General features: G+C 67.0%; 1 protein-coding gene across 2 annotated transcripts; it reads left to right on the forward strand.

Annotated features, from left to right (window-relative positions):
- The first annotated feature begins 347 nt into the window (after positions 1-347).
- Positions 348-23,641, forward strand: IGFN1 (immunoglobulin like and fibronectin type III domain containing 1). 2 transcript variants are annotated; one of them, XM_039883540.1, is made up of 24 exons: positions 348-486; positions 898-1,020; positions 2,108-2,247; positions 2,844-2,943; positions 3,253-3,297; positions 3,528-3,573; positions 4,104-4,281; positions 5,076-5,189; positions 6,411-6,579; positions 7,608-7,880; positions 8,558-8,609; positions 13,316-13,431; positions 13,877-13,992; positions 14,516-14,657; positions 14,919-15,218; positions 15,620-15,919; positions 16,383-16,556; positions 17,145-17,273; positions 18,311-18,613; positions 19,356-19,444; positions 20,770-20,965; positions 21,605-21,904; positions 22,364-22,690; positions 23,193-23,641. In XM_039883540.1, exons 1-24 carry the CDS (start codon positions 480-482, stop codon positions 23,204-23,206), a joined length of 3,753 nt encoding a protein of 1,250 aa, XP_039739474.1. In that variant the 5' UTR covers positions 348-479; the 3' UTR covers positions 23,207-23,641. The 2 variants fall into 2 exon arrangements, with proteins under 2 accessions (XP_039739474.1, XP_039739473.1); XM_039883539.1 differs by lacking the exons at positions 348-486; positions 898-1,020; positions 2,108-2,247; ... (6 more) ...; positions 7,608-7,880; positions 8,558-8,609 and having other exon boundaries at positions 11,776-13,431.
- Positions 23,642-27,000: the final 3,359 nt, after the last annotated feature.

Consider the following 27,000-nt stretch of genomic DNA (forward strand, 5'->3'; position numbering starts at 1 on the left):
GAGGGAGACGCTGCTGGCCCCTCTGGAAAGCCTGTTTGTCCCCAGGAAACTGAGTCTGAAGTCGAGGGGGCCAGGCTGTTGGAGCTAGAACCCCGCACGCAGGAGCCTGATTTCCTGCGTCTCGCCCTTTGCACGATCTTTGGCCTCGGGGCCCAGCAGGAGGCCAGGCCGCCAGCAGACTGCAGGCTCAGCCCCAGCTCCCTTCACCCGGGAAAGGCAGCCTACCCCTCCACGTCTCGGGACGTGTGTTGCGCTGGGGCCAGGGAGCTGCAGGAGGCCAGTCGGTGTGGTTAGCTGGGGTTAGACAAGCTCTGGGGGCAGAGCGACTCCACCAGGCCCCACCCGGGACACTGGCCTGGGCGCTCACTGAGGCCGTGGGAGCGGACACGGGGGAGACCAGCCCACCTCCCAGAAGCAATTCCATCTTCTATTCTCAGGAGACCAGTCGCCGACCTCGGAAGCCCTAGAGAAGGCAGGCCATGGCAGGTGAGAGGCTGACCGACCACCTTCGGCCCTCGCTGGGTGGGGGCGGGGAGGGCGGGGCTCGGGGACCTGGAGCTCACCTGTCTCTGCTTCCTCCAGCTTCCGGTGGGTTTTGATTTGTTTTCCAGAATGAAGGGTGCAAAGCCCCCTAGGGAGGAAGGCTTTCCCAGTCTCCCTGCTCCTGCTCTTCCCCAGGGCCCCCCTCCAGGGTCTCCCCAGGGTGCCCCGCCCGCTCCCCAGGGCTTCATCCCCGCTGGAGGCCTTGCCCAGGCCCCACCCAGACCCCAGAAGTGCAGCTCAGAGGCAGGAGAGCGAACAGGGGCCCTTGCTCCCTGGTCAGTGGGTCAGGGCTCCACTGTCGGGGGCGCCCGTGAAGGAGGAGCCAGGGCCCACTTTCCTTCCGCCCCCACCCAGGGAAGACCCCCAAGAAGTCCTCCTCGTATGGGGTGAAGATCCAGCAGCTGGTGGAGGAGATTCCAGAAGGGTGCAGCACACCTGACTTTGAGCAGAAGCCCGTCACCTTGGCGCTGCAGGAGGGTGAGGCCCGGGGGGGGGGCTGCCGAGAGGGGCGCCCGCTCCCCGCCTGCAGCACGCAGCTGGGGGGCTGGTGTTCTTCCTGACCCACCTCCCCGTCACACCTGGGAGCAGTGACAGGGACAGAGGACGCCGGATTGGGGGCCAGGGACGCTGTGGCATTTCTGGTACCTCCCTCTCCCTGCCTCCAAGGAGCTGCTGCAGGGGGCACGGCTCAAATCGAGTGAGTTAGGTTCAAACCGGGTGAGTGGGGGCCCTCCCGGCCGTTGCGTCCAGCGGAGTTGGGGTTCTCCCAGCTGTTGCGTCCGGTGCCCGTGCACTCCCCAGCACCCACAGGCTGCGCTCAGGAAGCCCCGTCTGGAAGGCTCTGTGAGGCGGTGCCCGGGGGGGCAGTGGGAGCGCAGGCTGTGGGCGGGGGGTATAAATCTGTGCTTTCTCAGCACAGGGCCCTGCAGTAAGTTTCAGTTACGGCCTTCTGGAAGGAAACCGTGACACATTGTCTAAATCTGACTCTGGGTCCACACAACGAGGCCGTGGGAAACTGGTCAGGGGGAGGGCCCCGGGGTGCTGGTCTGCCCTCCGCTGGCCCGTGCTCAAGGGCGGCAGCTCCCATTCTTCTGTGTGAAGCCCTGGGTCTCAGGACCAGCTCCCGTGGGCTCCAAAATGGCCTTCCTCTCCCAGCCTGTCACGCCCGCCCAGAGAGTGACATGGAACCACAAAAGGCCATCATTTCCCAGTCCAGCGATGGTCTTCAGACCCCTCGTCCCACCCACTTGTACAGAAAGGCCCCCCGCCCCGAGCCCCGCTCGCCTCTCCTCTCTCCCTGGACAGTCCAGCCTCACCCCTCCCTCGAGACCAGGGGTCTCACAACACAGAACCCCGTGGGGACCGCCCCGGGCGCCTGGAGACTGCTGTCGTGGCCCTGGCGCCAGAGGAGGCCTTGAGCCTGGGGCTGGCGACCCGGCACCACTCCTGGAGTGGGCGGTCGGCTGTCCGGGGAGGGACAATCACAGAAGTTAACCGCTCAGTAAAGTCCACTGTCCCCGCCCTAAGCCCAGCCTCCTACCGCCCGCCTCTCTTCCTGCCACAGGGAAGAATGCTATCTTCAAGGCTGTGGTCTGCGGGGACCCCAGGCCCGAGGTGCGCTGGCAGTGCAGTAAAGGGGACCTCAGTGACTCCAGCAAGTACCAGATCTCGTCAGCCCCTGACAGCAAGGAGCACGTGCTGCAGGTGAGGCCTCCCGCGCTTCCCACCCGGGGTGTCCCCCCTCTGCCCGTCCATCCCCGCGCAGGCTCCTCGGGCTCCGATCACGGAGGGGTGAGAGATATTGCTAGCTGGGGATGAGGGCTCAGCTCCGTCCCATAGCTCCAGGTGGCCTGAGCCAGGCGTGCACCTGGCAGGCTCGCAGGTGCCACCGCTGACTCTGGTCAGTGTGAGTGGCGTTCGTAGCTCCGTCGTGGGCCCGGCTGCAGGCCCTGTGCCAACCAAGTGGCAGAGATGATACCATTCCACCCTGGCCATTCACTATGTTTGGAGTGGGTCACCTTCGCCGTACGAGTGAGGAAACGGAGATTCAGGCGGGTTAGGCAGACGGCCCAAGGCGCCACAGCCCGGAACGCACGGCGCAGGCGGGATTCGGGCCCGGGCGGCCCAGGCATCCCGACCCGGAAAAGCCAGCTCTTTCGGCCTCCAATGGCAGAGCTGGTTCTCCGTCCCCGCGGTGGTTCAGGTGTCGCGGGGGGATCTGTGCCCCTCGCACAGAGCCACGTCCAGTGACACAGCACGGGGAAGCGCCGACCCGTCCCCTGCCCTGGGCCTCTCTGCAGATCAACAAGCTGACGGGCGAGGACACGGACGTGTACCGCTGCACAGCCGTGAACACGTACGGAGAAGCCGTGTGCTCGGCGAGGCTCACCGTCATCGAAGGTGGGCTTGTCCCCGCCCGGCACAGGGCTCGGGCGCTGGGGCGCCTGAGAGGCGTCCGACGCCTCGCGTGGTGCGGGGAGCGGAGGGAGGACTTTGCAGGACGGGGGATGGGGGAGCACTGAGGGCCGTTAGGAACACGGGCGCTCCACGCACGGCCGCCCCGTGGCCAGCCCGTCCACGCGCGCGCCCGCGCTGCTGGGCCCCACGCCCAGAGGAGCCAGGAGGCCGGGCCGCTGCTCCGTCCTCCTTGGTGTGTCCAGTTTCCCTCCCGCCTGTCCCCCTCACTCCCTTCCCTTCTCCCGACCACAGTGGGCTTTCGGAAGAAGCGGAAGAGGCACCAGGAGCCCCAGGAGGGTATGTGGCAGGGTCGCCAGGACCTACTGGGGGCTTTTGGGAGGTGGGCAACTCTCCCTGGTGTTCCGCACTTGGCCGGGACCCCACGGACACCCCACAGGTCCTCACCAGTCCACAGAGGGCGCCCCGCCCTCCTCCGGTCCCCTCCGCACTGCGCCCGCCTCCTGCAGGAAGGCCCTGGCCCCTCGGACGCCCGGCCGGGCTGGGCCTCACTCGCACCCCTTTTCCAGACCTCAAGCAGGAGCTGATGGATCTGAGGATGATGCTGAAGAAGAGGTGCGTCCGGGCCTGTCCGTGGGGTGGGGGCTCCGCGGCACTGTCCCCTGTCGCTCTGAGCCCACCGGGCTCTGCCCGGCCTGGGTCGGGCACGGGCGGGGAAGGCAGAGCACAGGCGGCCGGCGGGAAGAGAGAAGCACGCGGACGCAGCCCGACCGCTTTGGCGCCCGTGCCCCCGCCTTAGCCATGTCTCCTCTCTGGGGCCCGACTCGCTCCTTGGCGAAAACGGGGTGCTCCATTAGAACAGTGACTTGAAACTTTTTCAAAGCCACAGAACAATTCTCCCCCAAAAACACCTAGCCCGGAGTCCGCAGCACGAGCTGTCAGGAGCAGGGGCCCCCCGGGGGCCTGAGCCGGGGCCGAGGGCCGCTGCGGCCCATCTCTGGGTCCTCCAGTCCCCACGGTAGTCAGCGCATGTTTGGGTCCCTCTCTGGGAGCACAGCGGACAGCTCCCCACACCCCGGAGGGCGCCAGCTCCGGGGCTCCCCCGGCCTCGGACCCCTGACCCGCTGGCTGCCTCTGTTCCCCAGGGCCCCGCCTTCCGGCCCCGAGAAGAAGGTGGACGTGCAGCAGGTGTGGCAGCTGCTGATGACGGCCGACCGGAAGGACTACGAGAGGCTGTGCATCAAGTACGGCATCGTGGACTTCCGGGGCATGCTGCGCAAGCTGCAGCAGATGCGCAAGGAGCGAGAGGGCCGCCTGGCCCAGGTACGCCGGCCGCAGTGGGGCCGGGAGGGGCCCAGGACTCGGACGCCAAGTCCAGGTCCCGGCTTCGAAACCCGGCTCCGATACGGAATCGGGGGCTTTGGGGAAGTGAGGGCCGCCGGGACACGGGTGTCATCGTCACACCTACCCCGAGGGCCATTGAGAGGGGCCATGAGACAGCGTCCTTGAAGCCCGTAGCCTGACGCTCAGTACGTGCTGACCGTCAGCCGTCACCGCCACCGTCACGGCCCGTCATCACCATCGTCGTCGTCCTCGGTCACCATCGCAGGCCTCGGGGGTCTGTCTTGTTTCCAGAGGCTTCCGGGGAGGGGGGAGGGGCCGTGGACGTCCTCGTCCCAGTGTCTCACAAACTGCGCCGGACACTCTTTCCTGGGTCGGACCTGGCGGCAGCGCCGGCCCACTGTTTCTTCTGCAAATGCAGAACACCCCGTTGTCACCCTGGAAATGGCACGTTAGCCAACCTCGCGTCGAGGGCCTCGCCCTGGCTCCTCAGGCTTCCTCGCCGGCTCTAGCGCAGGGCCTCGCACGCAGTAGGTGCTCGAGTCCTTATCAGGTGGGGCGGGAACGTCCCCGTGTTCTCAGCGGCCTCGGACCCCCGCGCTCTTTCTCGCTCCCCCTCCCGATCCGAGATGTCAGCTTGGGGCCCTTCCTTCTTCAGAGGCTTCGCCTCCCGCTTGTAAAGCGGGAGATGCATGGGGTACGGGGGCTGGGGTCTGAGGGGCTGGAGCGGCCCAAAGAGAGAGCTCAGAGCTCCCCCGCCCGTTTGTCTTCCCTAGTACCTCAACTCCGTATCCAACCTGAGACACATAAGGGTCACCAAGGACGGGATTGCGACGTTTGACCTGGAGCTGGATCTCAAGGATCCTGAGAGCAAGATTTACCTGTATAAGGTGAGGCTGGAGGGGCCGCTGACCGGGGGAGACTCCGGCTGGGCCACTGCAGGTCCTGGGGGCAGGAACTGTGGGTCCCCCGCATCCCCTTGCGGGAACAGCCGGAGTCCACAGGTGGTGGGCCCTGTGCCCCACAGTGCCTGACTGGGTCGGGGGACCCTGGCGTAGGCGTTCTGCAGAGACCGCTAACTTCTCTCAGAGCGACTGGGCCCTCCAGCCAGGGCACAGGGGCTCTGAGAAAGCGCACCCCCTGTGCCCTGAGCTCTCCCCAGAGACTGGAACGTCTCTGCCTGGGTACCAGGAGCAGCTGCCCGCCAACCAGCTGGGCGCAGGGGTGAGGTCTGCGGGGCGCAGCTGCAGAGCCTACCTCCAGTTCTCAGGTCAAACTCACCCTGCTCCACGGCTCACTGGCTGTGCCGAAATGGGGCGCTCTGGGGCCTGGCTCGCGGTACAGTGCGCATTAATGAGAGAACGTGATTTGCAGCCTCTTCCTCTCCCCCAGGCTCGTCCTGAGTCCTTTGCCCCAGCTGCTCCCTCTGCCTTCAGCCATGTATCGGTCCCGAGATCCACACGGCTGATTTCCGACCGCCCTTCATCACAGCACGGTGGCCGCCAGCCCTGTGCTGGAGCTCCCGAACGCATCTGTCCCTTCCTGACATGCATTATGTTATCACCCACGATGTTTTCTACTTGTCGGTCTCCCCCATAGGATTTTAGCTCCCTGGGGCAGGAACCCCTGGCTGTTTTGTCCTGAGTACTAACGCAGCGCCTGGCCCACCGTGGGCATCTAAGTATTAGCAGTTTCAAACCCTTGGCAAATAGCTAGTCTCTCCGGGCTCCAGCCGAGGCGGGCGTGTGTGTGCCTCGGCGGGTCCGTGGAGCCTCGAGGACACGTGACGGTCGTCTTTTGTTCGCACGGATGAAAGCGCTGGGCCTGGGCCCTGGGTGCTGCCTCCTGCTCCCGCCAACCTTGGGTGGCAGCTCCGCTCAATCTGAGCTGCCATCTGGGCACACTCAGGTGCCACTTACGGTGGCAGAGAACTGATGCCATGGCCAGAGACGTCTCCACAGCATTTATTCCCCTCCGGGCCTGCTCCTCCCCTCTACCTCGCCCTCTGGGTCCAGGATGGTGTCATCGGGTGCCCAACCAGTGGGAGGCAGCGGCTGCCTGCCGCCAGAGTGGGGTCGGGGCCCAAACCCCCGCTTTCTCTCCGGCCACAGGACAGTGAGAAGGTCTCCTACAACTCCGGCAGCCAGTCCAAGTACAGCAGGCAGCAGCTGGGGAACCGCCACCACTTCCTGATCCATGACCTGTGTCCCGAGGATGCTGGCATCTACCAGGTCAAGGTGGAGGACGCCGACGTCTTCTCCACAGAGCTGGAGGCCAGCGGTGAGTGGGCGTCCCCGTGGGAGCGCGGGCAGACAGAGCTGGTCAATAGGATAGGCCCGCGTCAGTGCCACGGCCGGGGAGGGGCCGACAGTGTGACAGCGACGTTGGGAGCATGCACCCCGGAGGGTTCAGTTAGGGGAACTGCTTGTCCAAAGTCTTGGCTCACGGTCTGGGCTGCTCTGAGCTTCCGTCCCAGACACAGGTGACGCAGGCTGTGCTGCTGCTGACAGACCAGCTTCAAGTCGGGCTGAAGCAAGTTCCCCACCCCCGATGCCCACCCCACACCCCGCGCTCCTCAGCAAGACTCCACTGGGCCAGGCACTCGTGTGCCCTCTGTGGACCTCCCTGCCTGGGAACTGTCCCTTGCTCCCTCATTGAACCCAGTCCCGCCCCCAGGGAGCTGTGTGCACCCCGCCCCCTGAGTGCCTGACAGCCGAGGGGCCTCTGGCAGGAGGCTTTGGGCAGAGGTACCCTACAGCACGTGCTGAGCCTGACTGAGGGAGAGGGGAGGCGTGAGACCTCCAGCAGCCATGGCAGGCCTGGACGGGGCTTGGGGAAGCCTGGCGGGGATGCGGGGAGGGAGGCACAGGGCCTGAGGCGGCAGGCGGGGCTGTGAACACTGGCCATGCCGCCTCCTGGCCGGTGAGACGCGGGGCGAGCCACCTCAGCCCCGTTTCCTCACCCATGACGGGGCCGTGGCCACGCCCGCCTCGGAGGCGGCCACGAGGACCAGCAAGATGACACGCATACAGACACGAGCACTCAGCACACTATGTCCTTCATGTACCCGCTCGGCCCCGGTCACAGCTGGATTTACAAACACAGAATTCTAGAGCTAAAAATCGACTTCCTGTTCGCATTCCTAGCTATAATCCCTGGTTTGATATGGGGGGAGACTGACAGCCGGGCTAAGAGGTGACTCATCCGCAGCGACACAGGGGTTTTGTGGCTGGCCTGTCCGAACCTGGGTCTCTGAGCCCCCGGCGGTCACGCCGCCCGCTGACGGCCCCGCACCTGCTCCCCTGCAGACATCCCGCCCAGCGTGCTGGTGCCGCTGGCTGAAGCTCGCTGTAAGGAGCACGGTGATGCTGCCTTTGAGTGCGTCCTCTCCAAGCCCTGCCCCAGCGCCACCTGGAACTTCCAGCACCAGCCCCTCCAACGTAGTGACCGATATGAAGTGTCCGTGTCCCCCGACGGGCTGACCCACCGGCTGGTGGTGAGGGGGGCCCGCTTCTCAGACACGGGCACCTACTCCCTGAGCACCGGGCTCCACAGCTCCAGCGCCTGGCTGGTGGTGGAAGGTGAGCGGGCCACACCTGCCTCTCCCTGCCGGTCACTGAGGCAGCACCGCAGGCTGAGGAAGGGGGCGCAGGGGCTTCCTTCGGCCAGTCGCTTGCTTTGGGCGGTGACTTCGCTCCCAGAGGATGCGGAAAGCCCTCTGCTCTCTGTCTTGACCCACTGCAGTGAGGGGTCTTCTCGGCCAGCTCGGTCCCCCTCAGCGGCTTCTGCTCCCCTGGGCCTCTGGGCTGCTGAGGACACAGATCCAGGGCGGCTCTGCGGTCTGGTACAGGGCTTGAGATAGTGGCCAGGTTCAGCGGGTGCTTTGGCTGAGGCAGCCCCCTGCCAGGCTTTTGGGTTGCAGGTGACCCCAGGGGACCGATAGCCGGACGTCCGTAAGGCAGGCAGCAGGGCAAGGAGTTTTAAAAGCCGCACAGTCAGGTGTGGCCGTTTGATGAGCAAGTGACTTTCGGCCGGCATACCTACTCAGGTCCTCGGAAAGCACGCGACAGGTGGGCGGGCTGGAGGTACAGGACTGGGGGTGAGGGGCCCCCCACCCCGAGCTGGCAGGCCCTGGCTTCCTTCCTCCTCGCTGGGCAGCCGAGGGTCGGGGAAGCAGCAGGCGGCGACCGCTGGCGACCGGCCTGATTCCACTGTCTTTCCTCTTGTCTCTCTGTGGGGCGCTGACCTCTCCTCGAAGCAGGGAAGGATAAAGGCCTTCTGAGCACCAGCGCCGACCAGCACGTCCAGGGGCGAGGAGCCCAGGCCTCGGGAGCAGACGCATCCAGGGGCGCCAGCAGTGGGGGAGGGAGACCTGGAGAGCAGGGCACCGACGGGGGCCCCCTTAGTGGGGTGCGGCCGGCGCTGGGGCTCCAGCTCACAGCCGGCCCAGATAGAGGAGGCCTTGGGGGGCACGGCTACTCCTCCACGGGGGACGAGAGGGCAGCTGACTCAGCCTGGGGCCCCGGGCAGGCAAGAAAGGGCTTCCTGGAAGCCGAGGGAGATAGGACCGCTCCAGCCAGGGACAAGATCCACGGAGAGGGAGCCCCAAACAGGAGCCTTCTGGGGGGCCCCCCTCCACAGGGACGGGATCTGGGATCAGGGTCAGGCCTCATGGAAGTTTATCAGCCAGATGGTGGCAGAGACAGAGAGGGAACCCCAGACAGGAGCCTTCTGGGAGCCCCCCCTCCACAAGGACGGGACCTGGGATCAGGGTCGGGCCTCACGGAAGGTTATCAGCCAGACGGTGGCAGAGACAGAGACGGAACCCCAGGCAGGAGCTGGGGGGCCCACCTCCACAGGGACGGGACCTGGGATCAGGGTCGGGCCTCACGGAAGGTCATCAGCCAGATGGTGGCAGAGACAGAGCCGGCCCAGATAGAGGAGGCCTTGGGGGGCACAGCTACTCCTCCACGGGGGACGAGAGGGCAGCTGACTCAGCCTGGGGCCCCGGGCAGGCAAGAAAGGGCTTTCTGGAAGCCGAGGGAGACAGGACTGCTCCAGCCAGGGACAAGTTCCACGGAGAGGGATCCCCAGACAGGAGCCTTCTGGGGGGCCCCCCTCCACAGGGACGGGACCTGGGATCAGGGTCGGGCCTCACGGGTCATTGGCCAGATGGTGGCAGAGACAGGGAACTCCAGGCAGGAGCCTTCTGGGGGGCCCCCCTCCACAGGGACGGGACCTGGGATCAGGGTCGGGCCTCACGGAAGGTCATCAGCCAGATGGTGGCAGAGACAGAGCCGGCCCAGATAGAGGAGGCCTTGGGGGGCACGGCTACTCCCCCACAGGGGACGAGAGGGCAGCTGACTCAGCCTGGGGCCCCGGGCAGGCAAGAAAGGGCTTTCTGGAAGCCGAGGGAGACAGGGCCGCTCCAGCCAGGGACAAGTTCCATGGAGAGGGATCCCCAGACAGGAGCCTTCTGGGGGGGCCCCATCTACAGAGACGGGACCTGGGATCAGGGTCGGGCCTCACGGGTCATCGGCCAGACGGTGGCAGAGACAGTGGTGGGGAGGGTCGAGGTGGGGCAGCAGGAGGCTGGGAGGCCGGGCCCTGGCGCCCTCAGGCTGGCGGACGGTTGAGCAGCGGGGAAGGACAGGAGCATGGAGTGGACAAGGGCGGCCAGGGACGGCTCTGGGGGGCCCCGGTTAGGCCTGGGGAGGGAAAGGCGGCCTCGCAGGGCCCGCAGTCTCGTCCTGTGGAGTCTTGGTCAGAAGGGGAGGGGATGGAGGAGATTTTGCAGGGGGAGAGCCTGGGCACTGTAAAGTAGAGCAGGGCGTAAGTGCACGGGGGAGCAGGGAGGGGAGCAGCTCAGGCAGCATGGGGCAGTGGGGCTGGCCAGGGGCAGGCTGGGGACAGCGAAGCCGCGGGAGGTCCTGGTGCCCTGAAGCCTCCTAGAGGAGGGGGGTCCAGCGCCAAGGCAGGCAGGGGCCCTGAGACCTGGGGGGCTCAGGCACGTGGCGATGGTGACCACGGGGGGTTGGGACCTGCTATGGGTCAGACACCTGCAGGTGAGGACGTCCAGGCGCACGTGGCGTCTGGGGATAGGAAGTTCCTCCCGGGGAGCAGGAGTCCGAAGGCCCAAGCTGAGGGGTCGTGGCAGGCAGCAGATGGTGGAGGCCCAGGAGGCCCCGGGGGCCGGAAAAGGGGTCTGCCGGGGCCCTGGGGACAGGAAGGCCAGCGGGCGGTGGAGGCCGCGGGCCAGGCAAGGGATGGCCACGGGAGCCTCCAGGATTCCCAGGGCTGGGCGGCCGGGGAGAGGGGGGCAGGGGAGGCCGGCAGAATGGAGGCCAAGCATGCAGGTCCTCAGGAAGACACAGGGTTTGCCCTCAGCCGAGCCGGGGCCCAGAGTGGGCGTGGGGAGCTGCCTGGGGCTCTAGGCCCAGGAGCTCAGGGGCTTGGGGGCACACTGGGCGGCACAGGTGAATCAGGAGGTCCCGGGACAGTGGGGTCTGAACCAGATTCCTGGAACGGGACATGGGGTGGCAGAGATGAAGAGGGTGAGGCTGGCTCGGGTGGGCCCCGGGGACTGGCGTCCAAGTGTGACGGGGGTTCGGGGTATTTTAGGGGACTCGGCCCCGAAAAGGGGTCTGGTTACGGTGATGGCTCAGGGGCGCCGGGAGACACGGGGTCCGCTCACGCTGCTGGCTCTGGCGTCGCCTCCGGGGCGCCCGGGAGAGTGGAGCCCGAGGGCAGGGCTGGTGACCGGCGTGGCTCGCTGGGGCCTGCGGCTCTGCGGTCTGGACACCAAGGCGGTCGTCCTGCAGGCGGGGTGTCGGAGAGAACCGGAGGTCTCGAGAATGGCTCGGGGCCTAGATGGGGGGACTGGGGATGAAACCAGGCTGGGCCTGGTGGGCTCAGGGGACACAGCCGTAGACTCCAGGCCGCCCCGGGGCCGAGGTGGCTCCAGGGTCTCTGCCATGGCGGAGGCTTCTGGAGAGGGGCGTGTGGGAGCAGGACCAGGAGCTCCGGAAGAGCGAGGACTCGGGGTTCATCCGGGGATGGCAGGGCTTGAGCCTCAGGACAGTGGGGGGCATTTGGAAAAGAAGCCACGAAGGCGGGTCGGGGCTCAGGGGCTGTGCCGCCAGGGTCTCAGAGGGCGGTGGGCGGAGCGAGTGGCAAGGCCGGGTCGGGGGGTCCTGGGGGTGCAGCTGGTCGTGCAGACGATGCCAGGCGCCCCGAGGCACAGGAGCCCCCGACTGGGGCCAGCCCTGAGAGCCGGGGGCCATGTGGCTCTGGCTCCATGCTGGGTCAGGGGGCTGGCTCCCCAGCTGCAGGGCCTCAGCAAGCGGGGGGCAGGACAGCTGACAGAGGAGGGTCGGGGGTCTCAGGCCTGGGGAGCTGGGGCCAGGGGCTGAGGCCAGCTCCAGAGGCGTTCTGGGCCATGGAGGGCTGGGTCAAGCGGGGAGGCTGGCCACGGGAATGGTTTTGGGGCTCCTGAGGGAATGGGGTTAGGGAGCAAGGCAGGGCACAGGGATGGTTTGGGGGGGCCTGGGGTAACCAGGTCAAGGACTGAGGCAGGTCCCAGGGGAGGCACAGGAGGGTCTGGAGAAATAGGGCCGGAGAGTGGGAAGGGCTCCAGAGATGGTCCAGGGCGGTTCGGTTCAGACTCGCTGGCTGGAGAGGGGCATGGGGGCCCCCGAGGCCCAGAAGCCGTGGAACAAGGGTCTGGGTCCTGGGCAGCACCAGAGGGGTCTCGTGGTGGCACAGGCTCCAGGGCCGGTCCAGACAGGGGCAGGGGGCCAGGGACGGGGCTGGCGGGTGGGCCCGGGCCCGGGCTGGGCTCTGGGGTGACTAGCGTGGTGGGCACTGCAGACGGGCAGGGCTCCAAGAATGGCTCTGAGGGCTTCGCAACCGCGGGGACCCCCCGGACATCGGGGGCTGTTGGCTCGAGGGGAGAAGCAGGAGGCAGAGAGTGGCAAGATGTCGCTGGGCCCCCCGGGTCTCCTGGGGACAGAGGACCCCCCGGCGGGGAAGGCAGGTCTGCCGACCGCGCAGGGGGTGTGCGGGCTCCTGGCTCTCTTGAGGGTCAGGGGGCAGTGAAAGATTCCCGGGCAGGGACAGCTGCTCTGGAATCCGGACATGAAGGGGACTTCCGGAAGGCAGGCCCGGGGACAGCAGACAGAGGTGGCACCGCTGGCCAGGGAGCGCAGGCGTCCGAGGGAGCAGGGGACTCGCTGCTGGGAGGCGGAGGGCTGGCAGCAGCACGGGGAAGGCCGGCAGGCACAGGCTCGGTCCTGGACAGCAGCCAGACCCCTGGGGACAGGGACAAGTCTGTGACGGAGTCTGCAGAGGGCGGGGGGGCAAGCCGGGCTCGGGCCCCAGGCCGGGAAGTTGGCCGAGGCAGCGCAGGAGCTGGGACCCGGCCCCCAGGCTCCAAGGCAGCTGGGTCTCTGCAGGAGGGAGCTGCCACTGTCGTCAGGACCCAAGAAGGGACAGAAGGCGGCAGGGCCCGGGAGGGGGCTGCAGGCCAAGGGGAGGCTGGTGGGTGGCCAGGCCCGAGGCCCCTGGACAGCAAGGGTTCAGCTGCTGGAAGGGGCAGGACTGCCGGCCCAGGGGACTCAGGTGGAGCCCAGAACGGCCTAGAAGTTCCTCTTGGCAAACAGGGCTCTAGAGACAGATCCGCAGACACTCGTGGGCAGGGCCGAGGACGGCTGGGAGGAAGAGGCTTTCTGGGGTCACAGGGCTCCCTAGAGGCTGAGGACGACAAGGCCCAAGGTCCAGAGACCCTAAAAGAAGACGAGAGACAGGTTGCAGAGAAGCCCGGTGGGTCAGACAGGAGGCGTGGCCCACCCAGGAGCTCGTCCCAGGCAGAGCCAGGGGCCGAGGCGGGAGCCGCAGAGCGGGGGACAGTGGGTGAGGCCCGAGGCAGGAGGCAGCCGCCTGGCGGAAGGGACGAAGCGAGCCCTGGGGAGATGCTGCATGACGACCAGAGCCGGAGGACCCCTGGCCATCTCGGCAGCAGGAAGGGTGGCACAGAGGGCAGGCCTGCCATCTACGACCAGGGGAGGGACGCCACCCCGAGTCCCAGATCCAGACGCAAGCCTGGCACCAGCGATGTCTCCGAGGAGGTCAGAGGTAGGTGTCCTCAGCCGCTGGCTCCCGTGGGAACCCCGCGCAGTGGGGTGCCTGGGTTGGTCCCAGATTTGCTCCCAGCCCCAGGCCTTTGTCCCTGCCAGTGCCCCATTTTCTGGGGTCCCCTCCCGGCCCCAGTAGCAGCCTCCTCGTCCTCATGGGGGTGGGACCCAAGCTATGGGGTCAGGGGTTCACCCGAGCACCTGTCTTGACACCCTATATCCCAAGCGCGGAGCTGTTGAGCTCTGCGGGGTCACCCAGACCTGTCCGTGTGACTCGGGTGCCTTTCCCCACCTTCCACCCCAGCCTCCCGCACTAGCCTGGGCCCCGCCAGTGGGGCCGGCTCTGCGGACATGCGCTGGCCTCCCAGGGTGCGGCGCAGGCCATGGCCTGGGAGGCTGGGCCCGGGGGGTTCCTGGGGGTCCCCAGCCTCTCCCTGTCCCTCCAGGCCACTTCTTCCAGGGCCTGACTGACACGGAAGCACGGCTGGGGGAGGACGCTGTGCTCTCCTGCACCCTCAGCCGGGACCTGGGACCTGGTGCTTGGTTCAAGGATGGCGTCCAGGTAGGGCTCCCCTCTCCCCCCCAGCCCCCTTGGGGCGGGGGCAGCGGGGGTGCAGATGAGAGAGAGGGCCGGCCTTTCGTTCTTCATTTTCCGAGGCCTCCGCCCCAGGAGCGTGACCGGGTGTCACCCCGCTCACACGCACCCCTGTCTTCACTGCCGCCCCAAACGCCCTCTCTACCCCGACACCTGTCGGGTCGTCCGCGACCTTAAGGCCTTGGACGAAGGCCACCTTCTCAGCCCGGGGACGGCCCTCTGTCCTCTGTTCTGGAGGGGGCGCGTCGCAGCGCTTCGGGCCTGGGCCTCAGAGAGACCGGGTCCGACCCCACTTCCCCGGCCCCTGGCTCCATCTGCGAAACGGGCTGGTAGCCGTGTAAGGCATGGTGACCACTCGCGGCGGCGTGGAGCGGAGCCCCTCAGTGCCTGTGGCCCGCGCCGGGCTGCTCTGACTCGAGTGACTGCGTCGGTGACAGACCGCAGAGGGGCCCCGGGCTGCAGTGACGGCTCCGCTGTGGCCTGCTTCCAGCTCAGCACCCAGGATGGACTCGTCATCGAGCAGGATGGTCTGGTGCGCAGGCTCCTCATCGCCCACGTGCAGGGGGCCCAGGCTGGCAGGTATACCTTTGCAGTCGGCAACCAGCAGAGCGAGGCCACCCTGACCGTCAAAGGTGAGGCCCAGCTCTGCCGCATGCGTGGCCAGCCTGTGACCGGGTCCAACCTCACCCCCAGCCCAAGGAAGAGACTAAAATTCCTTGTCAGGGAGTCGTGGGTGAGGTCCCTGGTCTCTGGTCCCCCAGTCTGCTTCGTCCCTGTGAGGCGGGGGGGTGAGTTCCCGACTCTTAGCCCCGACTTTCATCTCTGGGCCCTCCCCGCACTCGGGCGCCCGGCGCCCCGGCCTCTCTGACTCCCTGGTGCCGCCCCATCTCCAGATCCCCCCGTCATCGCTCCAGAAGTGATTGACGGCCTGAAGGAGCCGCTGGTGGTCAAGGCTGGGAAGCTGCTGGCAGTGAAGATCCCCTTCCAGAGCCGCCTCCCCGTCCAGGCCACCTGGTGGAAGGACGGGGCTCAGGTGGATGGTGGCCGTGGCGGGGGTGCGCAGGTGGCCCTCAGTGACGGCTTCACCCGGCTGTGCCTCCCCAGCGCCAGCAGGAAGGACCGTGGCCAGTACAGCGTGACGCTGAGGAGCAAGGGCGGCTCTGTGCAGGCCGAGCTCACCCTGCAAGTCATCGGTGGGGCCCCAGCCCCCGCCAGGGCCTGAGGGGCCCGGGGTGCAGCCCGGCTCGCCCCCCGCCTGCACGCGCTTGGGGCCCGAACCCACTCCCCTGCCCCGTCCTATCCTTAGACTCGGCCGGAGGCAGGGCCGGGCCGGGCGGGGGGCCGGGCGGTCTGCTGCTCCGGGCCCTGTGAAGGGTGCTGAGTGGGACGGTGGCCCCCGCCTGCAGCGGTACCAGCACAGCGAGGCCCACGCCAGCCGCGGCATTGGGGGCTGGGCTCCGGGCCCCTGCCTTCCGCGTGCCCCACCCCCCGGTGTGTGTGTGCCCGGAGTGGGGACCAGGGCCCCTCGAGGTCCTGCCGAGGCCCTGCAGCTGCCCTGACCCCCTTCTCTCTTTCTCCTCCCGCGGGGTCCCAGACAAGCCCCAGCCCCCACAGGGCCCCCTGGAGGTGCAGGAGTGCCGGGGGGCCGGCGTCTGCCTGCGCTGGCGGCCCCCTCGGGACGACGGGGGTCGACCCGTGGAGCGCTACGTGGTGGACAGGCAGCAGGCCGGCCGGAGCACGTGGCTGAAGGTGGCCGAGCCCCCCGCAGACAGCCTCACGTTCACGGACGCCCACGTGGAGAAGGGCAGGAAGTACACCTTCCGCGTGCGGGCCGTGACCTCGGAGGGCGCCGGCGAGGCCCTGGAGTCCGAGGAGGTGCTGGTGGCTCCCGAGGGTGAGTGGACGGGCTGGGGTGAGGGTGGGGGAGTCCCAGGTCCCCACTGTGCCCCGAGGCGGAGGGACGCCGGGGTCCCAGGCCCTTCTAGGACACCATGGGGACCGCTCCCCTCAGCTCCTCCTGCAACCGGGAGCGAGGTACGAGGGGTGTGTTCCCAGGGGCGGCTCTCCTGGGCATGGGCACGCAGAGTCCACTCGGGACCCTGGGGGCTGGCTTCGTCCTCCATCAGATGGAGCCTCCATCTGGGCCTCGGGGCTGAGACTCGGGGCTGGGCCTTGGGGCGGGCTGCACACCTGGGCCGCTCTGCCCCTCTGTTCCCGTCATCCCTGGAGCAGCCGGACCAGTGTCCAGGAGGGGAGGGGACGGCGTTTGGCCCAGCCGCGATGCCCCCGCCCCCAGGACCTCCATGGGCCAGCACCTCCCACCCCTGCCTCTGGCTGACCGGCCCCTCTCTGCCCAGCGCTCCCTGGGCCGCCCTCCGCCCCGGCCATCCTGTCGGCCTCCAGCCGCGGCATCACTATGGCGTGGACGGCGCCTCGGGGCCTCAGCCGCGCCCACATCCTGGGCTACCTGATCGACAAGCGCAAGAAGGGGAGCAACACGTGGACGGCGGTGACCGAGCAGCCCGTGCCCGGTGAGTGGCCCGAGCATGCGCCCCGCTTCGTCCCGGCCTCTGCTCCCCCTGGGCTCCTGGCTCGGGGGCCCGCGGCGGGCCCCCCGGTGGCTTTGCTGCAGAGGACGCTGGGCCATGCCCGATGGTTCTGGTCATCACGGCTGAAGTGGGGGAAGGTGGGGAGTGGCATCTGGTGTGAAGAGGCCAAAGACGCTGCTGAGCACCCCACGACGCCCAGGACAGCCCCCGCCTGCCCCCATCTCCCCGGGCGGGTTCAGTGGGCATCTCGGGGCGAAGCCGGAGGGGGGCCGTCGGCCCTGCCCCCACGTCCGGCCAGCCCCTCAGCTCGCTCTCCCTCCAGGTCTTAGTGCCTCATCCGAAGGTGGGGGGCCAAGGCACGCGCCACAGCTGCCCAGCAAGTTGGCAGCAGAGCCACACAGGGGTTCAGGGCCCTGACACCCTGAGCGGTGCCGTCCCCACCTTGGACAGAGCCGAGCCACACCCGCTGGCCGGCTGGCTCGGTCTGCTGCACACTCGCAGGCACCCGGCCAGGTGTCCCCATCACCTGGCCCTGCCCGGGCGGGGCTGACGCGGGCGGCCTTTCCGCAGAGCGGAAGTGGACGGTGGCGGACTTGCGGCATGACTGTCAGTATGAGTTCCGGGTCACGGTCTTGGGTCCCTCTGGCCCCGGACAGCCTGGGCCCCCGTCAGAAGCCGTCTTCGCACGGGACCCCATGAGTGAGTGGAGCACCAACCCAGGGCGTGGGCGGCGGCGGTGGGCAGGGGTGGCTCTGAGGCCGGTGGGAGGCCGATGGGACAGCTGCAGGTCAGGGCCAGTCCCGAAGGGCTGGAGGTCAAGGTCGAAGGCATACCGTAGGGTGCGGGGAGGCTTTAGTCCCCAAAGGGAGCTCAAACAGACCCGAGGGCCAGGCAACGGGGCTTAGAGGCTCCCTCCCCAGATCACCATGCTCGCTCGCTCATCAGCCCTGGGCAGGTCAGTCCCCAAGCTGCGCCCACCTCCCACCTCATCCTATGACCATCACGCACCGAGCGAGGGGGTGTCGTCCATGCAGCATGGGCTCGGGGCTCACTGCGGACTCTCACTGTCGACTGTGCCCCGTGAGTGTCCGCTCACCCCCAGCCAGGCGGTCGCGTCTGTCAGGACTAGGTGGACACAGCCCGTCTGTGTCCTGGAGGCCTAGGGCCGCGTCTTCCCGCGCCGGGTCGCAGGGCACAGGGAGGTGCCGACGGACGCCATGACAACGACAGCAAAGCGACGCGTCTGTGATCAGGGGTGTGTGGCGTGCGGCCCGCGATGCCCCCGAGTTCCGCAGGAAAGACACCTGTCCTGCTTCATTTGCCCCAAATTTCCAAATCTGAGCAGAGAATAGCGTTTCCACGAAGGCCTCTCAGACACCCTCCTCTGGGTGTGTTGCCTGGAAAACGCTGCCCCGCTCCGCGGAAGGCGGGCTGGACCGGGGCCGAGGGCGCAGAGTAAGGAGAGGGATCAGTCTTTGGGATCTGGGAGCCGAGAAGCCACCCACGAAGTCACCTGACCCCAGGGGTCCCGGGAGGGTGGCGAGGGGCAGGAGTGAGTGGGGTGTGACAGGGATCCGGCAGGCAGAGCACGCATGCTGTGGGGGTTTGGTTCTCAGTCGGCGATCGGGAGGGTCGGGCAGGACCCCAGCCTCCCACAGGAAAGCGGACTGTCCGGCGAGTGGCCTCCCCCGGGACAGGGCGATGCCATTTCTGACATCCTCACGGTGCCCGGCCAGGCCCCCCCGGCCCCGTGAGGGATCTCCAAGTGACAGACACGTCACACACCAGCATCACCCTGCGCTGGGCCCCGCCGGACACTCAGGACGGGGACGAAGCACAGGGGTACGTGGTGGAGCTCCGTGACTCAGACAGCCTCCAGTGGAGCCCATGCCACCTGGGCACCGTGCCGGCAACCACCTACACGGCCAAGGGGCTTCGGCCCCGAGGGGGCTACTTCGTGCGGGTGACCGCCGTTAACGACGGGGGCCGCAGCCAGCCCACTGCCCTGGACACACTAGTGCAGGCCGCGCCCGCTGCCGGTGAGTGCCGCCTGCCCCGTCCCCACCCTGAGTGGCCTCTGAGTGGCACCTGTGTACACGCTGAGCCAAGACACGCGGCTTAATCAAGGGCCGCTTCTCGAGCACTTGCTCCTTCCAGCTCATGAAATCCCACAAGGTTAACAGTTGCTTCCCCAGCTTCGGGACAAGGAAACCGAGGTCAAAGGGACTTTTCCCCGGGTCCCGCCGCTGGTGGCAGCAGTCAGGATTTCCACTGAGTGACTGACTGCAAAGCCCAGGCCCTCCCCAGGCCTCTGCTCCCCAATCCAGCCCAGGGAGGCAGGGGCCCGCTCGAAGGGGGTCGCCCCGCTTCCTGTGACGGACAGGCGGGCCGTCTGGCTCCCTGGGCTGGAGGCGGCTGACCCGTCGTCAACCCGAGCTGACAGCAGGCCGTCCCAACAACCCCTCATTGACACAGTGACGATAGGGGAGGCTGTACCGTGGAAAGCACACCACGCCCAGCTTCCGAATCCCTGGACTTCCTGTGGTCCCAGGCCTGTCCCGTCCTGTTTCAGATCCCTAGTCACCTCGCTTGCAAAAGGAAGTGTCAGATGGCTTCTCAGAGTCCTGTCTGTTCAGGCCCAGCCCTCTCCGTTCCTGTGCTGCCCACTGGGGCCCCCTCCCAGCTCCGGGGGGAGGCTGGCCCAGTCTTCTCCCTCCAGCCAGCTTGTGGCCTGGGTCCCCAACTGCAAAGGGGGGTGACAAGCCATGTTGTGTGTTCCAGTCAGTCCCAGGTTCCTTCTGGGCTCCAGCGCAAAGAATTCGCTGATGGTCAGAGCTGGGGACACGGTTCGCGTGCCTGTCAAGTTCGAAGTGAGTGTATCTAATGGGTATGGGGAGGGGCCCGAGCCACCGAGGGAGCCAGGTTCTCATCTGTCTCTGGCCCCTTCTGGCCCCTTCTGGCCCCTTCTGGCCCCTACTCAGGGACAGGGGCTTGTGCTGCAAGGAGGAAGGAAGGAGGAGGGTCCTCTTTGAAGGTCCAGTCCCCACCTGGCCCCCAGGTGGCCATCCTGCTCACGTCTGCAGGACCCTCTAGTGGTAGCTTCCGGTACTGCATGCCCCAAACGGGGGCTTCCACTTTCCTCTGAGTCCGGGAATTTTGGGGGGACCTGAGGCGTGGGTCGCCCCTTTGACTTCAGAATGCATTCTGTGCAAGCACACGACCCGCACTTGACCCAGGATGGCCCTGGGTCCGCACGTGCTGCAGTACGGGCGGGGGTTAGAAGCTCAGACCTGCTTCACGCTCCGGTACCTTCTCTCGCCGGCTCTGGAGAAAATACCTGACCCTCTCTGTGTCCCAGCTCCCTCGCCTGTCCACCAGGGGGCATGGGAGCAGCTGACCTCAGCAGTTCCGAGGGCTCAAGGAATCGATAGCCTGAAAACATGTCTTACCATTATTGAAATGATCACCATCGTCACCTCTGTGGGAAGGGCACAGGTGGCAGAGCGAGGGCCAAACCCAGTTATTTGCCCTAAATTACCTCTGAACTATATCAACTGCACTGAACTATATCAGACTGCACTATATCAGACTGCACTGAACTATATCAGATGCACTATATCAGACTGAACTATATCAGACTGAACTATATCAGACCGCACTATGTCAGAGCGACGGCAGTCATGGTGGCCGCCGATGCCGGGCGCCGCGTGCTCGCCACGCCTAGGGCCCTGTCTGCATTCCCAGCCTCGCTCGCTCTCGGATCCTCAGCCCATGGGTGATGCACTGTTTGCAGCCCTGTCTGACTCTGAGGCCGGAGGCTGGTGCTGAGGGCCTCGCTGGCTGGGCGGTGTGGTCATCCGCCTGGTCAGGGTCACCACTGTGGGGGGCAGCCACCGTGCCCCCCAGGTCCGGGGCAGCAGAGGGCCAGCGCTCACCTCTGCGTGTGCCCGCCCTGCGCCCAGCCGTGTGCGTCCAGGTCCGATTGCTCCCTGCTCAGAACCTTACGGAGTAAAATCCAGATGTCTGTGGTTTTCGCCTAACTCCATCCAGCCCCCTGCCGTCCCCCATCCGCGCCTGTGCCCCGGCCGTCTCTCCCTGATGGCATGCTTCTCCTCTCTGCCCCCAGCCCCTCTCTCCACCACATGCACCCTTCATGCTTCCACAGAGCCCTCCTCACATCTCCTTTGTCTCCCAGGCTGCCCCCATGCCGGAGGTGACCTGGCTGAAGGACGGCCTGCCTCTGCCTAAGAGAATTGTGACCTCCACCACGGAAGGCCTCACCCAGCTCCTGATCCCTGTGGCCAGCATCTCGGACAGCGGCCTGTACACCGTGAGGCTGAGGAGCCTGCAGAGGAAGGAGGCTACCCACAACTTCCGTCTCAAGGTGGCAGGTGAGGGGGCCCGGACTGGGGTGTCACACGCTGGCCGGGCCACACGCCGAGGCACAGGGCTTCCTGCCCGGCTGGGTCCCCGGTCTCGGCTGTTCTACCAGGCCTGGTGTGCAGGTGACCTCACCCCAACCCTCCTACGTGCTAGAGAGGAGAGCCCGGGGGTGGGGGCGTCTTGGGTTCGCCCTCCTTCTGCCGCAGGAACTCAGGGACAGTCAAGCCACAGCCCCCCACTGGACCTCAGTGAGTCTCCCTGAGCAGATGGTCACCCCCGTGACCTCACTCAGAGTCATGGGGAGAGCCATGGTCCTTGCAGGTGAAGACGCCTTCCCCAGGGGCACTGCCACCTGGGAAGGGTCTCAGGAGGCAGAACGAACTACCGACAAAGGGGTCCCTAATGTGGCCTGTGACATCCCGCGCTCTGCGACGTCTTGGGTCATTTTACTTACAGACCGAAGGGACATTCCTGCCCCCCAGAGAGACCTGTGGACCCAAGCGCCCTCTGCCTTCAGCTTTCTGCACAGCAAGACTGTCCCCCAGAAGTCGTGGGGACCCGGGGAGGGCCATGCGGAGGCCCGTGGGTGTTGTCGGGTGTCCCGCTGGGTCCCCCCCAACCCGCTCCCTCTGGCCTCTGTCCCTCAGCGTACCCGCTGGCGCCCGGGCCCATCTGCCTGCAAGAGAACGTGCCTGGGACGGTGACGGCCGAGTGGGAGCCCTCTCCGGACGAGGCCGGGGACACGCCCCTGTACTACACGGTGCTGACGCGCTCCTCCGGGCACGGCCCCTGGCGCGAGGTGGCCAGTCGCGTCCACACCAACCGCTTCACCCTGCTGGGCGTCCTCCCCGGCCACGAGTACTACTTCCGCGTGGTGGCCAAAAATGAGCTGGGCGCCAGCGAGCCCTCGGACACCAGCCAGCCCTGGTGCCTCCCGCGGCAGCAAGGCGAGCTCCGCACTGCGGCCCCGGAACCCCAGGGGGGCGGGGCACATGGGGGGCCGGGCTCCACGCTGAGGTGGCCGTGCACGTCCCTGTGAGCGGCTGGACCCAGGGTCCAGCAAGCGGCTCGGAGCTGTTGCTCCCACTCCCATGTTCAACCCACCGGCGCTGAGGTCCTCCGTGTCCCCTCGGGTGGCAGGCAGTAGGCAGAGCAAGGTCTAGAGTCACAATAAAGCGTATTTTCAGTCGAATAGAAGGGCCTTCAAAGCAGCCACTGGGCCAAGCGGGTTACGAAGCCAGGTGCACGGGTTCATTTTTCTAAAGTATTTATAGAAAAGGATGAAAAAGTGTGTCGAGCCCGGGGGCCGACTTTGCGAGAAGGCCCGGAAAACGCCTGTGTCCCCCCTGGAGCTGCCCCGCCCCTGTCACCTTCTGACGCTGCCCTCTGGCCTGTTTTTCCCACAGCGAGGGGCATGGCGAAGGCTCCCGGCCCCCGGGAGCCCAACCGGAGCCAGAAGCCCTGGTTCCTGGTGGGCCTGCGGCCCCACCTGCTGCCCCAGGGCTGCGAGTGCTGTATGAGCTGCGCTGTGCGAGGCTGGCCCCGGCCCCAGGTCACCTGGTTCAAGGACGACCAGAGCCTGGAGGGAAACCCTGCCGTGTACAGCACCAACGTGTTGGGCGTGTGCTCTCTGGTCATCCCTAGCGTCACCCCCGAGGACAGCGGCCAGTACAAGGTGGTGGCCGAGAACACACTGGGCCAGGCCGTCAGCACGACCACCCTCATCGTCACAGGTAAAGGTGCCACCCTGGCCGTGCGCCTGCCCCCAGGGACCCTGGTGTGTCTGTCTGCTCCAGGGTGACGACTGGCCAGGCCGACTCGCTTGGTGGTGATCTCATCCTCAGCAAATAATCCATATTCGTGAGAGAACGTTTCCCCCAATAATACTTAAACATCTCATATTATATAATAATAATAATAATAATAATAATAATAATAATAATAATGATAACCCCCGAACATTTTTAATTATTCAGAATTGAATTTGTACTCAAACAGCCTTCGGCCGTCAGGAGCCTCTCAGAGGCCCAGCTCAGGCGGGCGCCGCGTGTCCGGGTGGCTCGGGTGCCTGAGGGTCTGGGGAAGGACTTTGCTCGAGCTCACAGGGCACGCGGTGGCCCCGATGGCAGAGCTGCCAGACCTGAGTCCTTGCTGCACGGCCTTCGCCTGGTGTGTGTAGGGGGTGAGGGGGAACAGCGGCCCCCCGGGACCAGCCCAGTACTCTGTGTCTTGCAGAAACCAGCTCGTAGCCCGCCTCCCCTTGGGATGGCCCTGCCCAGCCACACAGCCCCGGGTGACGACAGGTGCCTACGGCCTCAGACGTGGAGGACAACGGCCGTGCACGGGACCCCAGGAGACCTCGGGGGTCCAAGCGGGAGGCCGTGCAGTCCCTGGGGAAGAAAGAGAGGAGCAGAGGCCTTCGGCCTCCCAGCTGCAGACCGTAGACAGGACAGGGGGACAGTGAGCCTCTGCCACCACGGGGCACCCTTTCCACATGAGGACATCCGGGGGCCTCGTTTCCCAGGCCAGGCCCCTCGGGGAGAAGAGCTGGGCCTGCCATCACCCGGAAGGGGCCAGTGAGGGGGGTCCGAGGCCCTGGGTGGGGACTGGGGCACGGAGGGCACGTGCGCATGTGTGTGGGGAGGTGACATCTATACTATCTTCATTAAAATGTTAGACAAATCCTTTGCGAATGACCTAGAGGCTGCCGTGGCGGAGGGAGGGCCCCCAACGCTGAGCCTTTAGCCCGAGCTCCAGCTGGGCGGGTGGTGGGTTCCGGCAGGGGAGAACCGTGTCGGAAAGGGGCTGACAGCCCTGGCCCACGTCCACTCCCAGGAGGGGGAGCTGGGGAGGCGGGGGCTCTGCGGGCCCAGCCCTGTCTCTGGGCCGCGTCTCCGCCGTCATCTGGCAAAAATCCTGTGCTTGGCAGAGCCAGCAGCTCCCTGGTGTGACATGTGTAGGGGGCAGGGCGGGGGCCAGGACCACAGAGTCTGGGTTGCCGAAGCCTACTGCAGGCTGGGGACCGAGAGACCATTAGGTGCTGGGACCTGGGCCCTCGTTCAGGGCTCCGTGGGCCCCCTCGCCATCTCCACGGCCCCCTGCCCATGTCGCAGGTGGGAGGGGACGCCTGCCTTTGCTGGGAAGACCCCTGCATGACCCCCATACCACTGGGAGGACTTGCCCCCTTGTCCTCAAACCCCTGAGCCTCCAGGCTCCAGGAAATGTTGGCAGTTTCAGGGCCAGAGACAGGCTGAGCCCCATGCTGTCCTGGCATGTGGGCTCAAGGCCTGGCATGTCCCCTAGTGAGCGGGGATAGTCTGCTCCGATCCAGGCTCCCGCTGTCCACGGTGGCCCTGCCCCCAAGACCAGGTCCCACGCGGAGAGGGAGGGCAGAGCGGGGAGGATGCGTCAAGGCGGCTCTCTGAGAAGCGGGGCCCCGTGACCCAGGGAGAGACACCTGTGCCCGAACAGACCATGCGTGTCCTGGGGCGGGGGCTGGGCCAGGCGACGTGGCTCTCTCCAGCTCCCGCCCGGGGACCAACAAGGCCCACCCTCCCGGACGCCTCTCCCATCTCCCTCCTGTTCCCGCAGAGGCCGAGCTCAGCCGAAGGACAAGAAAGAGTCCTTGGAAGCTGGGGAGGCAGGCCGCGGGGCATGGGGCTATTCCCTAAGTGCCTTCCGCACCTGCGCCCCCTGGCCCCCTCCGGCTCGCTCACTCACGCTCCCTGGCCTCCCCGAGTGCGTCTCCCTGGCTGCCTGCAGGTCGGGCTGGGGTCCACTGCAGGAGCCCCGGCAGCAGCCTCCCCCGTCCCTGTCAGTGGATGGGCAGGAGGGGCTGGGGAGGCGGGCGGGCAGGCCAGGCCTCGGCCCCCTCTTCTGAGTCCTTCGAGTGGCCTGCCATCCCAGACGTGACCGCCAGGTGGTGCCACAGGCTCTGCAGCAGCTGGGAAGGTGGCAGAAAGACGTGCCATCTGGGGACAGCCTGGGGACGGTGCAGGGAGAGAAGTGGAAGGTGGCCGGAGCCGGGCTGGCAGTGGGCCCCAGCAGGCTCTTGCCCTCTGCTCCCCCAGGTCCCTCTGGACCCAGGGGCCCTGTGGAGGCCTGGCTGAGGGACCTGGGCAGGGCCCCTCCCTCGTCATCTCGGCCTGGGGTCTCCTGGAGGCCGGGGCTCGTGCCCTGGGTGTCAAGAGAGGCTTCAGAGGGGAGGTGAGGAACAGGCCCCCGAGGTGTGGGTGTCCTGGACAGCCCCTGGGTGGGGACAGTGGGCAGGACCAGCGGGACCCAGCCGGGCACACCTTCCCTCTGAGCCTGCTTTGCTGTCGCCCTCAGCAACACTGTCCCTCCTGGACCTGAGGTGGACGCTGGCTGGACACTGGGAGGAGGCGGGCCTGGGCCCTGGGAGGAGGCAGAGGCTGGGCCCGCAGAGCAGACTCTGCTCTCTTTTATCCTGGGTCCAAAGCTGGGGTCTCTCTGGGGGTCAAGGAGAGGTGCCAGAGCACAGCCAGAGTGAGCCACCCCAGGGCCTGAGCGGCAGAGTGTCCCGTCAAGGACAGGGCGCAGTCAAGGCCACGGAGTGAATGGGGCTGCTGGTAGAGGAAGGTGAGGCCAAGCCCAGCCAGGGGCTCAGACCCGGAGCTAGCGCCGACGGCCAGGCGAGTCTTGTCTCTGGACGGTAGAGGATGGCCCTTGCCCACCGGCCAGGGAGCTGGCAGGCCGGAGGGAGGCGCCTCAGGGCGTGGCCCCGGCTGCTGACAGCTCCGATGCATCCCAGGACATAGCGTCCTGGGTGAGGTGCCTAGGACATGGGGTGCAGGCTGAGCCCGGGCTCTGGGAGGTGGGGCCCCAAGGGCAGGGGGCAGGTGCTTCTCTAGCACTCGGCCGCATCGAGGCTGCTGGGGCGGCCTGGCAGGAAGCTGCCCGCACATAGCACAGTGCTGGTGCCTGCCCGGGCTGCTGCCTGCAAAGCCCCAGACCTCGCGGCCCACCCCGACAACGCTCTGTGGGATCCTGCTCCCTGGGGGGGTCCCCACCCCCGCCTCGACCTTCCGTCCCCTTCGCCTTTTCTTACCCCACCCGCAAATAGCTGCCACACTCAGGAGTCTGTTCCCAGGCTGGGGGGCTTGAGGGCTCACGCTTGGCTCACTCCGGGAGGGCACCGTGTCCCTGCTCGGGGGCCGCCTGGGACCATGGCCGAGGACCACTTCTCAGTCTCCCAGGGCAGTGGACTGGGGCAGACTCCCACTGGCATGGGGCGCCCACTCCATTCCGCTGCCCTGTCCCCTCTCTGCTGGCACCCTCAGCCAGGACAGTGCAGCCCCGTCCAGCACTGGGGTGAACTGGCTGCTGGGCACTAGGGGGCAGCGGGCTCTGGCCCGCGGTGCGTGGGCCCCGTGTCCCGCTCTGCCCGGCAGGGGCGGGGAAGGCCAGTTCTGCTGAGCTGACTGGCTGCAGTCTCCCTCCCAGAAGTTTGTTGTTTTTTTGATGACTAGGGAGTTAGTCCCGTTGGCTCATCTGGCATCACCATCGCCAGCACCGCCAAGCTCCCCTGGGGCCCTCTCTTCCTCCTCTAGGGGGAGGATGCTAGCCACTGCCCCCTCCCCAAGCAGGGGGAGCTGGGTTTGTCACAGCCCCAGCTGGTGGCAGTGACCTGCAGTCGGGAGGGACCTAGGAAGTGGGGAGGGAGGACGATCGTCTGCTGTGGGCTTTGCTGTTTCCCGGGGGCCGCAGCTGGGGGCCCACCCCTCCCCCAGGCCTGGCCTCACCCAGGGCACTGCCAGCCGGGAGCCCCCCTGGACGGGCTGCCTTCCCCAGCAGGAGGCCAGGCCCTGGCCATGGGCTCTGGATGCCCAGGAGAAGCATGCCCAGCTCACGGGGAGCCTACCGGGGCTTCCCCACCCCCAGGCCTAGGGCGGCTCCCGGGGTGGGGGCCGGGGGGCAGCGCTGGCAGCAGCACCCGCCCAGCCCCCGCTGCGCCCGAGGAGCTGTCAGCGCTTGCATCGGCTTCCCAAGCAAGGAGACACGCCCCAGCCTGCCACCCCAGCTG

This window comes from Pteropus medius, unplaced genomic scaffold (assembly GCF_902729225.1).
Source record: "Pteropus medius unplaced genomic scaffold, Ma_sr-lr_union100, whole genome shotgun sequence".
Lineage (NCBI taxonomy): Eukaryota > Metazoa > Chordata > Mammalia > Chiroptera > Pteropodidae > Pteropus > Pteropus medius.